Source organism: Delphinapterus leucas, chromosome 12, assembly GCF_059928025.1.
Source record: "Delphinapterus leucas isolate spDelLeu-1000000601 "Yukka" chromosome 12, BTC_Dleu_Yukka2, whole genome shotgun sequence".
In the NCBI taxonomy this organism is placed as follows: domain Eukaryota; kingdom Metazoa; phylum Chordata; class Mammalia; order Artiodactyla; family Monodontidae; genus Delphinapterus; species Delphinapterus leucas.
In genome coordinates, this window is record NC_143140.1 from 96,337,960 (window position 1) to 96,353,795 (window position 15,836).

General features: G+C 49.9%; 1 protein-coding gene across 9 annotated transcripts in view; it reads left to right on the top strand.

Moving 5' to 3' along the window:
* Positions 1 to 15,836, top strand: part of FAM120B (family with sequence similarity 120 member B) — an 82,418-nt gene that overhangs the window by 39,725 nt on the left and 26,857 nt on the right. For 8 of the 9 annotated variants that reach the window (XM_089922274.1, XM_022561493.3, XM_089922272.1 and 5 more), the window contains 3 exons: positions 239 to 331; positions 12,118 to 12,324; positions 13,756 to 13,864. In XM_089922274.1, the coding sequence (XP_089778400.1) occupies positions 239 to 331; positions 12,118 to 12,324; positions 13,756 to 13,864 (409 nt within the window). The remainder of the gene's footprint in view (positions 1 to 238; positions 332 to 12,117; positions 12,325 to 13,755; positions 13,865 to 15,836) is intronic. The other variant, XM_089922273.1, reaches the window with a different exon arrangement.

Sequence of the window (15,836 nt, forward strand, 5' to 3'; positions counted from 1 at the left end):
TCCCCAGTCCAGCTTGGCCCTAGGTGTTGTGGAGATTTTCACACCAGGGACTGTGGGTGGTGGGAGAAAAGACCCTGCTCACCTCCACTGGCGTCTCTTCTGCTGCCTCTGTGTGTGTATGTGTGTGTGTGTGTGTGTACGAGTGTATGTGTGTATGTGCACATGCATGGTGTCCCATGGCTATATTTGGTCCGAGCTGGTTTTCCTGGGGCTGACGCTGGCTCTATCTCCCACGCAGGTGGACACCCTCTGTCTGGAGGATCTACATGCCTTCATTGCACAGGCCCTGTGCCTCGAAGGAAAGACCACCATGGAGCTTGCAGACTTGCAGGTACTGACTGTCACACCTCTAAGGGTGGCCCGCCTGACCAAACGGGTGGCACACTTGCCAGCCTTCTTTACATTTGGTTGTTTTACAGGAACGTTCCCCATGACTTATTTATTTTGTAACTGGAAATTTTTACCTTCTGAACCCCTTGACCCATTTGGCCCACCTCCTGCCCCGCCTCTGGCAACCACCAATCTGTTCTTTGTGTCTATCAGTTTGTTTTTGTTTTTGTTTTGTTTTGTTTTAAGATTCCACATAGAAGTGAAATCGTATGTCATTTGTCTTCCTCTGATTTATTTCACTTAGCGTCATGCCCTCAATCCATGTTGTCACAAATGACGAGATTTCATTCTTTTTTTACGGCTGAATAATATTCCATTGTGTGTGTGTATGTATGTGTGTGTGTGTAACAGTTTCTTTATCCATTGCACTCATCGGTGGACACTTACACTTAGGTTGTTTGCGTGTCTTGGCTGTTGTAAATAGTGCTGCCGTGAACATAGGGGTGCAGATCTCCTCGAGATAGTATTTTTATTTTTTTCTGATAAATACCCAGAAGTGGAATCACTGGATCATATAGTAGTTCTATTTTTAACTTTTAAGAGCCTCCATGCTGTTTTTCAGAGTGGCTGCACCAATTTACGTTCCCACCAATGGTGCATAAAGGTTCCCTTTTCTCCACACCCTCTCCAACATTTGTCATTTCTTGCTTTTTGATGATGGCCATTCTAACAGTTATGAGGTAGTATCTCATTGTGGTTTTGATTTGCATTTCCCTGATGATTAGTGATGTTGAGCACCTTTTCATGTCCCTGTTGGCCATCTGTGTGTGTTCTTTGGAAAAATGTCTGTTCAGATCTTCTGCCCATTTTTTAATCAGATTGTTTTGTTTTTTTGCTGTTGAGTTGTATGAGTTATTTATATATTTTGAATATTAACCCCTTGCCAGATACATGATTTGCAAATGATTTCTCCCATTCAGTAGGTTACCTTTTCATTTTGTTGATGGTTTCCTTTGCCGTGCAGAAGCTTTTTTTCCTTTTTTTTCGGTATAGTTGATGTACAATAGTATATGTTACAGGTATACAGCACAATGATTCACAGTTTTAAAGGTTATATTCCATTTATAGTTTTTATAGTTATTATAAAATATTGGCTTTATTCCCTGTGTTGTACCATATATCTGTGTAGCTTATTTTTTTTATACATAGCAGGTTATATCTTTTAATCTGCAGAAGCATTTTAGTTTGCTGTATTCTCACTTGTTTATTTTTGCCTTTGCTGCCCGTGCTTTGGGTGTCAAATCCAAAAAAGTGATTGCCAAGACTGATGTCAAGGAGCTTACTGCCTGTGGTTTTTTCTAGTCGTTTTATTTTTTCTGCTCTTATGTTCAAGTCTTTAATCCATTTTGAGTTGATTTTTGTGTATGGTGTAGATACAGTTTCATTGTTTTGTATATGACTGTCCAGTTTTCCCAGTATCACTTGTAGAGACTGTCCTTTCCCCATGGTATATCCTTGGCTCCTTTGATGACCACTTATGCATGGATTTTTTTCTGGGCTCTCTATTCTGTTCTGTTGATCTTTGTGTCTGTTTTTGTGACAGTACTGTTTTGTTTACTGTAGCTTTGAGATACAGTCGGAAGTCAGGGAGTGTTATGCCTCCAGCTTTGTTCTTTTTTCTCAAGATGGCTTTGGCTATTTGGGGTCTTTTGTTCCATACAAATTTTAGGAGTGTCCTATTTCTGTGAAAAATGCCATTGGTATTTTGATTGGATTGCATGGAATCTGTAGATTGCCTTGGGTAGTATGGTCATTTTAACAATATTCATTCTTCCAATCCATGAGCATGGTATATCTTTCCATTTGTGGAAAGGTCCTTTTAAATGATATGTGTATTTACACGTTTATTAAAAATCCAGGTGATGGGGCTTCCCTGGTGGCGCAGTGGTTGAGAGTCCGCCTGCCGATGCAGGGGACCACGGGTTCGTGCCCCGGTCCGGGAAGATCCCACATACCACGGAGCGGCTGGGCCTGTGAGCCATGGCCGCTGAGCCTGCGTGTCCGGAGCCTGTGCTCCGCAACGGGAGAGGCCGCAACAGTGAGAGGCCCGCGTACCACACACACACAAAAAAATCCAGGTGATTAGATTATATTTGTAAAGATTATATCACATTTTATATGTATATACTGTACACACATTCATTTACAGACGTAGAAGTCTGCTATATATGAAATCAAAGAATACAGGAACCCTTAATCTGCAGGAATATAAAAAAAGAAAGAAGAAAAACAGTATTACTTGGTACTAAAAAAAAAAAAGACAGGCTTTTTTATAAAGCAGGGAAGGCAGTGACCAAGGACACTGGTCTCCTGGGTGCTGAGAGCACGGTGGGGCCAGGCTGTCCATCTGTCAGTCAGTCTCCAGTCGCTACTCTGTCCTCTCTGAATGCTGGGTATGTACTTGCTAGTTTTCCTGTCAGCGTCGTAACTGTCCATGTGTGCGTTCAGCCTACAGCTCTAGAGGACAGGGTCTGCTCACGTGGTCCTTTCATACTTGGTTTGTACAGCCCATATGAACACACGTGCATGCGTATAGATAGAGATGCAGGTGCATGGCTAGCAGGGAAAGTCAGTTAAGTAATATTCTGAATTGTATAGCAAATAAGTCCCCCGTCTTAAGCGACTTGAAAGGGGGAGGGTGGATTCTTAGATTCTTCTATCTGTATCATTTAAGACAGGGATGCCTCAGCCAGAGAATAATCACGGGTAAGGTATCACATGTCATGATGTGTGAGTTCCTGTGGTCACTTGCCCCTGTCCTTTCCTGGTTCCTGCCCATCGGGCGGTGGTGGGAGGAGCCCTGGGCCTCAGGAACCCTGGCTCCTGCTGTGTCCTGTGAGCAGTACCTCTAACTTGGGCGCCCTGTGTGCCTGTCCAGGAATGTAAAAGGGGTGCACGTAGCTGCCTTGCTCACCCCCAGGGTTTCGTCAGACTTGGGCACGTGCCCAGAGTGTTGTGTAAAGTCCTCTATGAAGCTTACTGTCACTGAGCCTAGCAGAGCCCAGGCCTGGCGTCCCAGCCAGACTGCGTGCTCTCAGAGCCTCTTTGCTCCGCCCCAGGGTGCTCCGTGGTTTAGATTTGCTTTCACTCTTTTCTTTTGGAATGAGCCAAAGAGACACTGGGGCTTTGTTTGCCTGTCAGTTCCTCTCTGCTGCATTGGGTCCCTGAAACCAACAAAACGATAAACCATCTCCTTTCAGGGGGAGGCCCCCAACTGCTGGAACATTCCAGGCTCACCTCTCCCACCCCCGGCGCTCGGGGAGACCTATCTGAGCCACCCCGAAGCCTAGCTTACAGGAGGTGGCTGGCATCTTTCCTGGCACTACCAGGGCTCCTTGGAAAGTTCTTGGTCTTTTTTTTTTTTTTTTTTTTCCCTTGCGGTACGCGGGCCTCTCACTGTTGTGGCCTCTTCCGTTGTGGAGCACAGGCTCCGGACACGCAGGCCCAGCAACCACGGCTCACGGGCCCAGCCGCCCCGCGGCACATGGGATCCTCCCAGACCGGGGCACGAACCCGCATCCCCTGCATCGGCAGGCGGACTCCCAACCACTGCGCCACCAGGGAAGCCCTCTTGGTCATTTTTGATTGGGAAATTGAAAGGAAAAGAAACAGGAGTTAATGGAAAGGAAAATTCTGTTCTGAAATTCGAGCTGTACCACATTAGCAAGGGGTCTGCTGTGAGCATAGCATCTCATCGCCCCGGTGAGGATGTTTCAAGATTTACTGGACGCGTGACGATTGGGGCTGCTCCACGGCTGGACCCACTCTGCCTCCTATTGGGTGCTGGTCGAAGGCCCAGTGCTCAGCACATTTCGAATTGAAGGCAGTGCTGTGCCTTGGCGCTGAGTGCACGGGACCACAGGCAGTTCAGTCAGAGCCCTGCGTCTTGGGCTTAGACTCCAGAGTGTGTTGGAGCCACATTAAGAGGCCACAGCTCCTTTTCCACATGGGTTCCCCAGCATCGTGTCATCCCCCCAGCAGCCATGCACCTCTCAGGTGGGGAGCAAACGCAGCGTGTGTGAAAAGCAGGTGTAGACGTCTTCATCGAGAGATCTCTACATAATATTGCCTTGGCTGGTAAATCCTCACTTTCTAAATCACTCTAAGTCCCATAGGCAAAAATCAAAATGCTTTGAGGACGTATTGAGATCACATTCTTAGAGCTCATCAGGATAGGGTGCTGTGCTGATTAACTCACCGGGACAGCCACAGAAGCACAACATTGTGTAAAAGCGCACTCAGATATAGAAGAATGCTTTCATTATTAGGCAGCTCAAAATTGGATGAATGAGTGAATAGTAGAAATAGAATCTATTGAAAGTTTTAGTAGACTTTTTAAAGTTGTTTTGTAAACATAGGAGATGAGTGCTCCAGGCAGATTAAATTAGATGAATGGGTAGGAAACCTGGTTTCCATATTTTCCTCATTTTTATTCTCTCTGGCATGCTTACGACTTTCAAATGCTTTTCCCAGGCAGGATATCGTTGAGTGACTTTGGGAGGGAAGAGAGGTAGTGAGAGGGCTCAGAGTGCCTGGAGCCCAGAGTCCAGAAGGCCTGGTGCCCAACGGTGGCAGCAGTCCCAGTTTCGCGTGGTTTGTATCACAGTACAGGTCCTGGTACTCGGTCCAGAAGATGCGGTCTCTCCGGGTGAGCACGAGCGTTGTGAAGAGACCGTAAGGTGCACAGTGGGGAACACGGCTGACGAGCCCTTGAGGGAACTGGCTGTGAGGGCTGGTCACGCCTCCTCCCTGAGTCCATCTGCAGTGCTCAGACAGGTTCTCCGGGCGAGAGGAGCCCGGGGAGGATGGCTGTGCCCCTGGGAGGGGGCTGGGGGCCCTTGTTGAGTGAAGGCGTGTGGGTGTGAGGGCAGCGACGGAGCCGGCGGGACGCCTCCTTGAGAGTCGGGAGAGATCTCGGCCCGCCCTCCCGGGCCCGTAACGGTTCAGAAGGGTCGATCTCTCCCCCACCAGACACCCGGGGTGTGCGCTCGGGCAGGAGAGAGCGAGGGAGGGCCAAACCCAGCCCGCCCCCGCCCCGCGCCCGCCCCCGACACAGCCAGGCTCAGTCGCTCACACATTGTCTGTGGACGCGTTCACATCACAGCTGCAAAACCGGGTGGTTGCGATAGATGCTCTCTGCCCTTCCCAGACAGCTGGCCAGCAGCCCTGGGCGTGAACCTGAGAGCTGGTTGGTGGGCACGGACGCTCAGGGTCAGAGGAGGGGTCCATGTGTACATTTCTGGCATAGTTCACAGCTGCCCAACTTTAGAATCTGAGCTATTCACATTTGGGTTTTCGTCCCTCTCCTGTTTTTGTCTTGAATCATAAGCAGATGTTACAACTTCTTACTGCTTCTTACTACAAACATTCAGGTATTAAGACTTCAGCACTCTGGCTTTGAAACTGTCTCTAGCCTCTGTTCTCCCCCTTCCAGGCCACTCATACCCCAGGGTAGATTAAAGATTTTGACGCTCAGAATCTGCACTTTTCCAAGTAGGCTGGCCTTCCAGGCCCTCTGATTCTGTCTGCCCTGGTACCTGTCTTGCAGTCCAGCCCCCGTGAAGCAGGCCCTCCACAGACCCCAGCTTTCCATGCCCACCAAGACCCAGCGCTCACCACCAAGGTGACTTCTTTCCTTCTGCAAATACCTGTAGTTACTCCTGGTTACCTGTACTTGCTGATAACACATAAATACCTGTAGTTACTCCTGGTTACCTGTTTTTGGCAATTACACAGGTGCTGTGTGATCCCTCTTCCAGTGTTGCAGGATCTGCTTCAGAACCACGTTCTTCCTTTTCTCAGCGTGGGTCTCTTACTGTAACGCTGCTCTTGGATACGTGTCCCCTTTCTCATGTTGTTCAGACTGTTCTTAAACTCCTTGGCTTGTGGCTTCTTCAAGAGTGGGGACTCCGCTTTATTCATCTTTGTGTATTCTCTGGTACCTATGCTTCTGAGTAACTTAGCAGGTACTCAGCTAGTATTTGTTCAAATGAATTGAGATACATCCTTCCTGGGGCGGAGTAGGGGGCGGGCCGAGTGTTTATAACTTCCATGGAGCCCCCTTGGTGTGTCATATGTACTCAAATAATTGTCAGTTTGCTTAATGTTTGTATAAACCGCTGTGATGTTGGTAGATGTCCTTTTTATCTTCACGAATAAGAGCCTTTCACATAAAATGTGTTTTTCTACAGGAGAAACGGACCTCAGACGTAATTTCAGTTTCACCTTTCTTTTTCTACAGCAATGTGATTTCTTTTACAAACCCCATCCCGTTGGTTGCGGTATATATCCCGGGGTTGAGCGGGTGGGCACCCCCCGAGACACTGTGCCAACTCGCTCTACCAGTGGGGGCCGGGCTCCCCCGCCCCACTGCCCCCATGCCTGCTCACCTCCCACATCAGCCGGGCAGCAAAGCTCTGACATCTTGCACAGAGTTTCTTCCCCAGACCCACCTGCCAGAGGCGGAGCTCGCTGGCTGCCTGGCAGTCCCCCTGCGGGCTTTGAGCTCCACTCGCCCGAGGCCCCTCCCCTTCCTGCCCCACGCCTGCCCCTTCCTCTTGCTCACTCTTCACACGTGGGGCACATCGGAGGTCTTTCAGGTTCTCCGGGGGTGAGGCTTTTGAAAGTCAGAGGTCGGAACTTGGCAGTTTTACCCTTTCCTGTCCCCATGTATTGATGGCACAAAGTCTTAGGTGACTGAAGGCCTTAAGGAAGAATGGGAAGAAGGGTGGAATTATGGTTAGAATTACCTTACTACATTTTTTTGTAAAGATTAGCCTTTTACCATTCTTTCAGTCCTGGGCCCTTTCTGCAGTTTTGTACTTGTAAACATAATGGCAGACCTCATGGTGGTCGTGGACCCTGGAGCCACCTTCCTTCTGACTGGATCACTCGAGACTGCAAGAGCTGCCTGAGATGAGGTGACAGGGCGGGGGAGATGAGTGCAGCTTCGAAGCCATAGGACGTCTGCATGTGTTCAGGTGGCTCTGAGTCTGGAGAGGGGTCAGGACCAAGGAGGCGGTCTGGAGTGGACATTGCGGGTGGTAACACTGTGGGAATAGCAGGCTTCATCCTGCCAGCCGTACGTGGGCTGTGCTGCTCCCATAGGTATTTCCTCTGTCACATAGTTTTTCGTGAAGGAAAACTTGACTTCAGACCAAGCTGCATGTTCTCTTCTTTCCTCTGTTCTTGGGTCCTTTCTGTGAGCCACAAAGCACTCTAGTAGGAATTGTTTTTCCTGTTTGTTATCTGTGGTCATCCATTCTGAACCTTATGTGTAGGTCAGGATGGAGTTGGAAGTTAGGTGTGTGTTCAGAGGCTGTCTCCTCATGCCCTGCACCTGCGGGGGCTGCAGATCAGAAGGTTATGGTTGGCAGGCCTATCAGTCCTGCCGGACCCAGCACGCCCGAGAAAGCCACTGACTTTGGCCGGGTGGAGATTTTGTTTCTATGTGTGGTGAGTACAGAAAACCTGCAGTTGTTCCACAGGGTATTGTGGGTATTTTAGTGATGTTACAGGGTGCTGCAGCTGGCCCAATCCTATGACAGGCGGCCCTTGCCAGTTTCTCACTTATTTCATTTTACTCTCTTCCGCTTTTGTTCCTTGCAAGTGTCCATTTAAATTCTAGGAGTGCATCTCAACACAGTTTACTTTTGCCTGGATTAAAGATGTGGCGTAAAAACGACATTGGATAAGAACGTGTACAGGAGAAATGGAATTTTCATCTCGCTTGCTGAGGGCAGGAGCCATGTAACGACTGCCCACGCAGGCCTCAGTGTTACCCTCGGGGCAGCACCTGTCGTCTCTCGTGGTGACCCTGTGTTCGCGAGAAAGAAGAGCTTTCTGGGTGCACTACTGCTGGTGCCTTGTTAAACGGTGCCCTGCCTCTGATTTCTTTTTCCCTCTAAGGTAGGATCAGAAGGTGGTAGGCTTCCCCACACAGCCTTCACATGTCACTTATTTACATGTAAATCCAGCAGCTGTTTTTAAAGTACCCACTGTGTGGACAGCCCTCCCGCAGTGACCCACCTGACACGCTTACCCCTGCTGTGTTCTCACAGGCTTATCTGTGTGTCAGACAGATGCACTCGTGTTATCCTCCACTTAAAGATGAGTGGCTCTCCAGGGCCTACCAGGTAGTGTCCGCCGTACAGATGCAGAGCCCTGCTCCTGTGGTTCCCGTCTTCCCCCCCGACACACTCATCACGAGTCACGTGCTTGACTCCCTGTCTCCTGCCTATTGGCTCGCGTCTCTCCCTGTCCTGGGGGTTGGAGCTGACTCTGGTACCTGGCCCGTGGTTGTGTGGGTGATGTGTAGGTGCCAGCCACCGGCCCCGCTGCCTCAGGCGGCCTCCTGCCCCTGAGCAGCATCATGTCTTGTTTCACGGCAGGAGGGAGTGCTGGACAGAGATGGGAGGGTTGGAAGGTAAAGTTGGGAAGCTGCTAGGCTCCGGGAGACTGTTAGTATTGGATTCGAGCCCTCTGCCGCCCCTGTTGGACACGGAGAGTCTGGGGGTCACAGGTAAGTTACTCAGTGCAACATGAGAAGCCTCCAGGGGAGGATCTCAGCAGACGGCCCCATTTTCGGTGGTCTCTGCCCTCAGGAGCCATCTTTAACAAGCTCTCCTGGAAGCCGCGGGACCCCTGTGTGACTCAGGAGGGCTGAGGAGCAGCCGGCTGTTAGGAAAAGCCGGACCAGCCCCTCGTGCGCCTGCCCCGCAAGGTTCAGGCGGCCTTCTTGGGCTTGTGTTGTACAGTTGTGCCTGCCTGTAGCCACAAAGAACTTAGGTGCAGAACCTCCTGAGTGCAACCGGCCTTTCAGACCAGAGGAGCTCAGAGTTTGCCTTTGCTTTGTTTTCTGGTGAGTGGTAACGAGTCTGCAGTGCTCTCCTTGCCGTGTCTGGATTTCCACCTGGTTTTAGGACAGTCGCTCTGGTGAAGCAATGCCTGAAACGGAGCATCGGCTGACTAGGGGGTTTTGGCCTCCATGTATACATAACTGCTAATACCTTAGCGTATAAACACCACACAGTTGAGCTGTTTACTGTTAAAATATTGACTGTGAGGCTTTGCAGCGTTAGAACTGGTCTTTCTGGTTTCTGTGTCCGCATTAGATGCTCCATCACCTCAGCAGGAAGCGCTCAGGGCTCGGCTCCTCCTTGTCTTCATTCCAAAGCACCTTGAATCCTGTTTCCAAAATACGGCCGCTTTTATTTATGACTTTTATTGGTAAGGCCATACCTTAGCCACATGGAATTAGTCCGTGCTCACCAGCGACTCCGAGTCCGGATTCAGGGTCAGCCTTCTGCCACACTGACTTGTTCCCTAAATTCCAGTTCTTTGGGGAAGAAGAAGAGTTGCTATGTGACTTTCTCTGTTGCTGGAAGATACCCTCAGATTTTGATTCTGCAACCTGTGAAAAATCTTCTGCTCTTTCAACACAACCAGCTGTTTATTTTTGGAATACAGACTTGGTTCCAACATTTGAAAACCAGTGTGATTCACTTCGTTAGTACCACGCATGATGCAGAGAAAGTATTCGGTTGAATTCAGTACCTGTTTGTCGTAAAAAGTCTCAGCAGACCAGGAGTGGAAGGGAATTTCCTTAATCCAACAAAGAGTATCTACAACAGAAATCAGACCTGATGGTAAAACAGTGGAAGTTTTTCCACTCTGGTGGGAGTGAGTCAGGGGTGCCTTCTTTCACCACTTCCCTTACACTGGAAGAAAAGAATAAAACTGTCATTATTGACAGGTGGCGTGATTGTGTATATGGAAAATCCAGATCTACAGGGCAACCATTAGAATTACTAAGCAAATTTAACAGGGGCTGGTGCAGAGTCAACATACACAATCCAGGTATATTCTACAGAAACAATAACAAGTAAAAATAGCCCCCGCATTTTTTGTGTTTACACTAACATCAAAGAAAAAATATGAAATACTTAGGAAAAATCAACAGCTGGGCCAAGTCTCCACACTGGCAACCATAAAGCATTGCTGACAGGATGCGCTCCTGGGCTGGAAACAGGCTCACTGTTTAAAGATGCCCGTTGTCCGCAGCGTGGTTCATAGGCTCAGCATCCCCAGTCAGCCCCGCATGCAGTGGCGTGTGACAGCCCGGAGGGGTGAATGGCCTGGGGAGACCCCAGCAGCGTCAGTCCGGGGAAGCCGGAGCCCGTGTGTGCACTTCACTTCCGGAGCCGGTTCCGTCAGCTCACTGGCGAGCAAGCCCGTTCCTGCTTTGAGGAGTCGGTTAGCGCTACCTCTGGGGACAGTGGGTGTGACAGGGAGGGGCAGAGGGGCTTCTGTGGTCCTGGTGACATTTGCTTTGTGGCCCAGGTGTTGGTTGCCTGGTTTGTTTGAGAATTCAAGTGGCGCACATAGGATCTGTGCTTTGCGGAGTGGTATACTTCATTTAAACTTTACTTTAAAACAGACAAACAGGTGTCGAAGAGATGAACAGAAACTGACTCCATTACTGGAAAATGTGCTTCATGAGAGAACTGCCCCCAATACTCAGAAAATACGCAGCCACTGCGTCAGTTCACCTGACCTTGAGCAGCCATGGTGGGTGCCCTGACCTGGGGTTGAGACCTGCCCCGACCCGTGCGGCCTGCAGTGCAGCCTCGAGGCTGGGCGCTTTGCAAAGAGGGGAATGCGGGAGGTGGAGAAGGTCCAGCGGTGGGCAGGCGGGAAGGTGCCGACTGACACTGCCACTCAGGCCCCCGAGTGGGGTGGTGCATCTGAGAAATGGAGCATTTGATCTTACTGCACTTAAATTCAAACCTCACCCAGGGCCCCAGCTGCTGGTGTGGACAGTGCGGCTCTAGACAGACAGTACCCCGTGTGCGTGGGTGCACAGGGTGAGGGCTCGACGACTGAAATCAGGGAGATGGTGGAAGGTGCTGACAACAGCGAGGGGCAGATAGCCTGGTGAGGGCGCGGGCAGAGAGACCTGAGGGTCACGACCACGCTTCTCTCAATAAGGGAGGTGAGACCTGACTTAAAAAGGGCATGAACATCTGTCCCTTTTCCTGGTTTACTTCAATTTTGTAAACTATGTGAGATACATAATGACATTTAAAATCGCTGCTGTTTACTTTGAGCAACACAGATCCACCCGATGCCGACAGACTGAGTTGAACTTGCCTTGTTAACAAAACCCCGTGGACAGTTGCTGCCTGTCAGTTCACTGTGTGTGGTCAGCACAGGCCACAAATTCCAGAAACACGAGCGATTGAAGGCGAAGGGCGTCTCTGCAGGTTCTCACCAAATGGAGCCCCTGCTATGTCCAAGAACAGGAAGGAGGTTTGACAGCAGAATAAATATTTTGTATGGGTGTGACCTTAATTTGTAAGAAGTAACAGACCATCAACCCTATGCAGTAATAAGCCATTTTATTCTTAAATGGTAGACATTCGTGTAAAACATATCTAATAATGTTCACAGAACTCAGTGTGATTTTTTAAAATGCGGTGACTCATCTGTGTCCAAAATGCCCCCGTCTTGGCTTCTCTTCCTTTGCCTTTGCTTTTAAAGAAAGTTTCCCAGTAGGCCCGAGGCTGCAATCCTGTCACCTTCCTGGCAGGTCAGAGCTTTGGCCTTTGCAGCTCCAAGGGTGTCTCTGTGTGCGGAGCAGGTCGCACCCCGAGTGCGCAGCGCCTCTGGTTCTCTGCCCGAGTGGCGGCTGCCTCCTCACCTTCTCTGTGCATCTTGTCTCCACAGCTCGACCACGTCGACCCCAGGGCCGTGCAGCTGGGTACCCTCCTGGTCCGCGGCCTCACCACCCTGGTGCTGGTCAACAGTGCCTGCGGCTTCCCCTGGAAAACGTCGGACTTCATGCCCTGGAATTTGTTCGACGGGAAGCTGTTTCATCAGAAGTACCTGCAGTCTGAGAAAGGGTACACAGCAGAGGCGCTTGTGGAACAACACGTGAGTTCACAGTTTTCTTTACGCTTAGAAAAAGTAGGTTTGAAATCAGTTGCTCAAATGCATCACGAAAACTCAGAGTCCTCGGCTGGAGGTCAAAAGGGTCCGCAGCACCTTCTGTCCTCACGGTCATTTTACTTTAGGAACAGACCCCAGACGTCCGCTCTGAGGAGCCGCAGATCCCAGGCTTTGAAATTGACCCAGAAGTCCGTGAGGCTGCTGGTGCCGGTGGCCTCCTCCGCTGTGGTTGTGCTTCAGGCCTCAGGGTCAGCGTTGCTGAAGCTTCTGCCAGAACCTGTGAGGAGGCGGGCGAGCAGCGTCCTGCCCAGTCTCACACATTTTAAATTTTCGAGTGCTTTCGCTGCTTTTCCCCTTTTTGAGTTAAGAATGCACGTTCCCTGCAGAGCTGCCTCTGCAGACATCAGACTAATTCGATAGGAGCGGTGATGATTTGTTACTTGAAAATATTCCCTGAAGGCTGACAGTTTAGTTGGGGTCATTGGCTGCTGTTCTGGCTTTGTAAGTACAACTGCTACACGGTTCCTGGAAGATTTCCAAGTCGGGCCCCGGCCAAGCTCATTTGGAACGTGTGTTAATACCCACAGGACCCTGTCATCAGCGAGAGCTGACTGTCTGTGACGGGTCAGCGCTCCACGCCTTCGCATCAGATGGAAAACATTACTGACTGATGTGCCGGTAGTGCTGCTTCGCACACAGACACAGTCCAGGGCGTCATAGGAATGTAAGTGTTCAGAGTTTAGAAGCAGCCACAGTTATGTAGTCAACAAAAGCAGAGTACTGACAAAAATGTCCTGTAAGTGTGGCCTTAGTACCGAATCAGTGAAAGGTAACAGTAGGCCGGGCTCACGGCCTGCACATCACCCATCACGGACCCCTCCCTCCTTTCCTTCCTAATGCCTTGACCAAGTGCAAAATGATTACAGGTTCACACTCACTGCTTTAAAACAAGTTAGGGCAGATAGGATCAAATATTCAATAGTACAGATGAGGCTGGAAGGGAAGGTCGCATGTTAATTCGTTGTCTGTGGCCTTGCTCTTTCCACTTACTGTCTTACAACCAAGAGGAACTGAGGTGATAACACATTACCGGCATGGATGTTTTAGGTATGATTGTGTGTTAGGGCCATAGATGTCACAGTAGAACTTGAAGGCCCTTTTGGAAATGGTTGTATAACCTACCGGGGACAGAGAGGGTGTAGCTGCCACTGTTGCCGTTCCAGGGCATGCAGGAGAAGATCAGTTTCTAAGAACATCTTGCTGAGTTGCAGTGTGGAAGGGAAACTGCAGCCATGCTCGCCCACACCGCTGCGGTGTCCTTGGGCACAGCATACTGTGTAGTTTCACTCACGTAGTTGCGTCTCCTGAGTGCCTGCCTGTGTCTGACACTGCTCCGCCCATCTGGTCTGTTTGCAGAGGTCCTGGCTCACCAGATTCCATGCCCTGAAGTCAGTCGTGTGCAAGGCCTGCATGAAGGAGAACAGACCCATCGTCAGCAGGCGGCACTGGCGTTCACACCACTCAGGTGGGTCCCAGCCTCTTGGTCCCAGGAGGGGCCCCACTGCCACGTGCAGCTGCGAGGAGAGGCTGATAAAATTGGAAGAAGAAACAAACTTAAGATGATAGTGTGCTGCTGAGCGGTTTAAGTTCTGGCCCCCTTAGGAGGGGGTTTTCAGAGGGTTCATGTGCTGAGAGTTAAGGACCCTCCTCTGGGGCTCAGCCTCCTTTCCAGGAGGCCCTGAAGTACACACGCCGCTGGGCTGGTGGGCCTTTATTTGACAGAGGTTTGGACGTGTTTTTTCTCGTGATAAAAGTACATGAGAAAACACTTAGAATATAAAGAAAATAATTAAAAATGAAACCCAAATAACCTTTAATTCTGTCTCCTGAAGATGATGATGACAGGTGTTTTCCTGGGTTTTCGTCTCATTATGATTATACTCTGCATGCTTGTGTGCCCTGTTCTCCTTGGCACTTGACTTCCAACGTGATCGTGGTCACGGTGGTCAGGCTCCCCTTAAACAGAATCCCCACCACCACACGCACTGCCTTTGCGTCGTAGCCCCCCCGCCTCAAGCTTCCGTTTTTTCTCATTATACTTGATGCTTTTCTGTGTGTTGTTTCCTTAGGATAGAGTTCCGTGGTTCACAGAATTATAGATCCAAACATAATTGGATTTTAGATAAATGTTGCCAACTTGTTTTCTAAAAACACACGGTCACTTCACACCTTCACCAGAGGGATTAAGAGTTCCTGTTTCATGCATTCTTGACACCACTTAAAAGTTTGTTTTTCTGACTAATTTGATAGATGAAAAAGCCTGTCTCCTCGATTGGGTGCTTCTTTGTTTATCAGTGAAGTCGGACATCTTGTTCAGTAGCTCATTGTGTTGAGTTCATTTTAATCACGTTCTCATGTCCTCGTTTGGGTAGGATCTATACCTGTAACTGTAGCAGCCCCATTTTTTCTTGATGGAATAGAGAATTACCCCAAATTCCTACTCCCCCAGACCGTCTTGACTTCTGCTCACACCAGCCCTGCACGTTTCGCTCCGAGAGACTTTGTGCCATGAGGTCGGTGAGGCCTCGGGTCGCGTCCAGCTGCTGCTGGTCAGTGCTGTGTAAAGGGGCTTCCGGCCCCAGCCCACTCCTAATGGTGACAGAGTCCCTCCTGGCCTCGCCCCCTCTCCATCCTTTACCTTTCTCCAGCTGCCTGGAGATAGGCGGCGTTTGAGACCCCAGAGCAAAAGTTTATTCCTTGCAGAAGAAAGAGGCAGCTTCTCTCTGTGTCCCCTGTTCCCCACATCTGTTGGCAGCATGTCACTCAGGCCGTCTGCCCTGTGAGCACCGCACCAGGATTCCTGTCACTAGTGAGATTGTTAGCAGAGCAGTGACAGGCTGGCTGCAGACATGCAGATGGCAGGATGCAGGCTTTGTCAGCTACAGTAGTCACTGGGATTTGGATGCCTGAACCTCTTTCTGCATTTCAGAGTCTTACACTCAGGCTTAAGAGGACTGTACATGTGACAAGTGTTCTTGAAAGCCCTAAGACAGCCTGTGGTTTCACAGAGTTTAATGCTGCAGTACGGTCACTCCTAATACAGACAGGAAACTCTGTGATCTCTTTCTGGTGAAGTGTCCGTAAGATGGCAGACCTGGGTGATCCTGTCGAGTTACTCCAGATTATGGAAGAAACGGTTTCAACAGATAATCATCAGTCAATTTACGTGATGTGGAAACTGCTCCTTTTTTCTGTCCTCGATGTCATCATTTTCTTCACAAATACAGCCTGATATTCTGTGGTTCACTCCCCTGGGCCCCGGTGGCTCGCCAACACCGCACAGGTTCTCAGTGGCAGAGCCCAGCCCCTTGGCCCCAGCCCAGCGTCCTTCGGTCACCTGCACGCAGCCGCTGTCTCCTTCTCCCGGGACGAGCTGGTGCCGTTGACACTTGCCGGTGCCTTTCAGGCTGCTCCCCGCCCTCAGCTGGCAACAGTGT